This window comes from Zea mays, chromosome 1, assembly GCF_902167145.1.
Source record: "Zea mays cultivar B73 chromosome 1, Zm-B73-REFERENCE-NAM-5.0, whole genome shotgun sequence".
NCBI lineage: Eukaryota > Viridiplantae > Streptophyta > Magnoliopsida > Poales > Poaceae > Zea > Zea mays.
This window is the reverse complement of record NC_050096.1, coordinates 212,018,729-212,022,312: the sequence shown is the minus strand read 5'-3', so window position 1 is coordinate 212,022,312 and position 3,584 is coordinate 212,018,729. Positions and strand designations below refer to the sequence as shown.

Sequence of the window (3,584 nt, the reverse complement as noted above, 5' to 3'; positions counted from 1 at the left end):
AAACTTGAGAACATTGGTAACGCTAATCAGGAACTGTTACAAGCGCATAATAACAAGATTTCTTCTTTTCCAAGCATCTCGTCGTCATTTGATTCTCTTCTCGAGACATAGATATCTGACTCCGCCAGCCTTCTTCCGATCCTGCTGAGCTGAGCATATGATGACTGGAAGAAATCTCTCCTCTCCCCCCACTCTCCTCTCACACCACCCCCGGCCGCCACCAGCATCAGATTACCTAACTGCCAGATTTTAAGCTTTGAATGAATCATGATGAACACTGCTCCCTAGCTAGCTACTCCAAGCTTTATAGGAGTATACTTCTAGCATCCTGATGGGCTAGCAACTGCTACAGTAGTAATAGGATGATCCTAAAGAAACAGTGACGAACGGCCGCGCCGGTGCTTGTCAGTTTATGCATCGATCATGGAGGATGAACGAGAGAAGGAAAGAAATAAAAGCTACTGGTGGTAACAATTTGGTGATGATCGATAATCCTTCTTCTAATAAAGCGAAATATTGAAGGATGCATGGCCATGGCATGCCCAAAAGGAACGAAACCAGCACCAGCTAGCTAGGCTAGCCGTGTCAATCGTGGTGGCCGTTTGATCACCTCGGATGGCCGTGGAAGAAATGCGAGCCGCCGTACGGTCCGGGCGTCGTCGGCGTCGGGTACGGGTCCATGACCACAGCCGATGACGAGACGGGCCCCGCCCCCGCGACGCTGCCTTCGCCCGCCGTGCCCGGGGAGGACCCGTCAGTGGCGTGGCGGAAGCCGCCGCCGCCCGCAGCGACCGACGATGATGGGTCCGGGCCGACGTCGTGCAGGATGCCCTTGAAGACGTGGCCGGCGATGTTGACGCTGGTCTGGTACGCCACCTCGGCGCCAGGCTCGTCGACCGGGCCCAGGCGGACGCAGCGGAACAGCGCCTCCGAGCTCACCTCCCGCGGGAACCGCTCCGCCGCCACCGCCATCTGTTGCTGCTCCCCTGCTCGATCGATCAAGCACATGCATGGTCTCCATCGAGTATTAGGTACGGTGGTGGTGAATTGCTTGCTTGTTAGCTAGTGAAGATGAGCAGGACGTGCAGTGCAGCACTGCACGCTGGTAGCTAGGAATAAAATACGTACCCGAGGAAGTGGTAGTGGCGGTGGTAGAGGAGGGCTGAGCACCGACGGTGGCGTCGCGGTGGCGCTTGGAGGGCTCGGTGACCTGCTGCTGGCGCTCCCGGCGCTTGGCTGCGGGCACCCAGGTGGACTTGACATGGGTTGGGCAGTCGAAGCCCCGGGTCTTGCAGCAGGTGCGGCAGCGCATGTGGACGCAGTCCTTCTTGGCCTGGTTGCCGCAGTCCTGGCAGCTGATGGTTCCCGCGCCGGCGGCGACGAAGGCGTCTGAACCCCTGCCGCCGCGCGAGGAGCCCGCGAAGGGGTCATCGGCGAAGCGGATGATGTTGGGCGCGTAGAAGTGGTGGTGGTGCTCCTCCGCCGGGTGGTGCGGCCATAGCTGGAACCCGCCGCGCGGCGCGGCGGCCGTGTAGAGGTAGGCGGCGGCGGTGGCGGAGTCGGAGCCGGAGGCGGAGGAAGGGTTCACGTGAGGGTGGTGGTGGTGGTGGTGGTCGCCGCGGCCGTGGCCTCCTCCGCCTAGAGGGAAGCCCGCCATGCGGCCAGATCCATAGGCGGGCAGCGCCGGATCGCCCGTGCTCGGCTACCGCGCTTCTCCCCGCAGCCGCAGCATGACCGCGCCGCGTGGCGGGCGCGCGACGCGCGAATTTTGAGCGCTCTCGCGCGCGGCCCGGCCGCGCGGCAGCAGCTAGCGGGTAGCTAGCTATGTGTCGACCGATCTAAGGTGGCGTGCAGGGGTAGTGGGGGTCGTTCCCTAGAATTTTGGCGTGTCTGCGCGTGAGGAGGGGAAGAAAGGAAGGGGAGAGGGAGGAGGGAGAGAAAGGTAGTAGGAGAGGAGCTCAAGTGAGGTAGCTTTGTGTGGTGAGGTGAGTGATGAAGGGGCCGGGGGAGAAAGCGACAGCAGACGGAGGAGGGCCTGCTACGCCGCCAACGATCCTGCACTGCACTGCACGCTCCCAAAACGCCCCGTTTATTTATATAAAATATACTCAAACACTTTCTCTCTCTTTCTCGCCTACCAACGTGGGTAGTAGAACTAGTGTACTGCAACTACTTTATACGACGTCGTACTCGTATTATTTCCTCGAGACGAGGATGTATGTCCGGTTCAGATTAAAGCCTGTTGTTTACCGTGCTCCACTTGTAATTTAGAGACAAAAACACTGAATAGAAGCCGGTACGAATTAAATTCAAGCAAACAATGCTGATTCTCTCTATCTCTAAGCACGCTAGGGGTGAAAACTGTCGGAAACGATCGGTAAACACTAAAACCATTTTCGGTTTCATATTTTTCCACGGAAACGAGATAAAAAAACGGTAACTCCGGAAACGAAAACAACATCGGTACTTCGAAAACATCGAAAATGAAAGTTTGGTACAAAAATTACATTGGTTACGATTGGAATCTAAAACTCGATCGGTAAAAACGGTAACATGTACCCTCAATTAACTTCAAAAATTCACGCAAGTCATACATTCATATAAAATTGGTAATAATATATAAGATAGGAGGTCACATTAAATATATAAGGTAAGAAGTATACTATAATAAAATCATTATTATATATTTAAGTAAAGTAGAATCAAGATGTATATAATGATATGACACTTACATTCTATTTGTACTCCTACTACTTGGCATAGTCAATATAATTAGTGTCCTATTGGTCCTTCTTAAGTTCTCGTGTAAATCATGAATATATGTATCAAGAGTAATAACAGGTAAGAAAACATAAATAAGATTTATAAAAGTTTCAAACGATTCTAAACTATATACCATTAGATAGATCTTGATTTTAGGAAAATAATAAAATTAGTTTCATATTTTTCTAAGCTAAGATGAATTTATTTTGAATTTATAAAGGTCAGTCCAGATTTAATAATTTTCTCGAAAAAAGTACCGAATTTATTACCGACGGTAAAATACCGAATAAAAACGGTAAATTCGGAAACGGTCGGAAGAGTACCAAACCGTTTCCGCTTCCGGTTCTTTCTATTGATTTTGTTTCCGTATTTTCGGTAACCGTTTTCGTTTTTGTTTAGACCTAAATTTCGGTAAAACTTCGAAAATGATTCTCGATATCCAAAAATTACCGTTTCCGTTTTCGCCTCTAAAGCACGCCATATATTTTCTCCATACTTTTTTTATTTGTCGTGGTTTAGTTTAAAAAAATTACTAGCAGCCAACAAGTATTCCACGAGAACGGAGGTAGTATAATATTAATTCTCATAGAGAGTCAGACACTGTTGTTCTTGCACATGGAAAACACAGGGTTAGCTAGGCACGGAAGCTGTTAAGCTCGGCGTCCGCTAGCTCCCATGCATGGCAACCGTCTGCTCAATAGCCGGCACGCGCCGCCGCTCGCCGGTGATATCACGAGAAAGAAAGTAGATGATTTTGTGTACTACAGTATAGTATAGCAAATCAATCAAGTTCCTCTTTATATATAAAGATAGTAGTAGTA

General features: G+C 50.3%; 1 protein-coding gene across 1 annotated transcript; it reads right to left on the bottom strand.

Moving 5' to 3' along the window:
- Positions 1 to 480: 480 nt before the first annotated feature.
- Positions 481 to 1,874, bottom strand: LOC100502392 (uncharacterized). Its single transcript, NM_001196870.1, has 2 exons — positions 1,129 to 1,874; positions 481 to 986 (listed from the first exon to the last, which is right to left on the bottom strand). Exons 1-2 carry the CDS (start codon positions 1,655 to 1,657, stop codon positions 607 to 609), a joined length of 909 nt encoding a protein of 302 aa, NP_001183799.1. The 5' UTR covers positions 1,658 to 1,874; the 3' UTR covers positions 481 to 606.
- Positions 1,875 to 3,584: the final 1,710 nt, after the last annotated feature.

Coding starts and splice junctions, on each gene's coding strand:
- LOC100502392 (NM_001196870.1), bottom strand. CDS start 1,657: ATGGCGGGCTTCCCTCTAGGCGGAGGAGGCCACGGCCGCGGCGACCAC. Junction 987..1,128: donor CGCCACTACCACTTCCTCGG/GTACGTATTTTA, acceptor TCGATCGAGCAG/GGGAGCAGCAACAGATGGCG.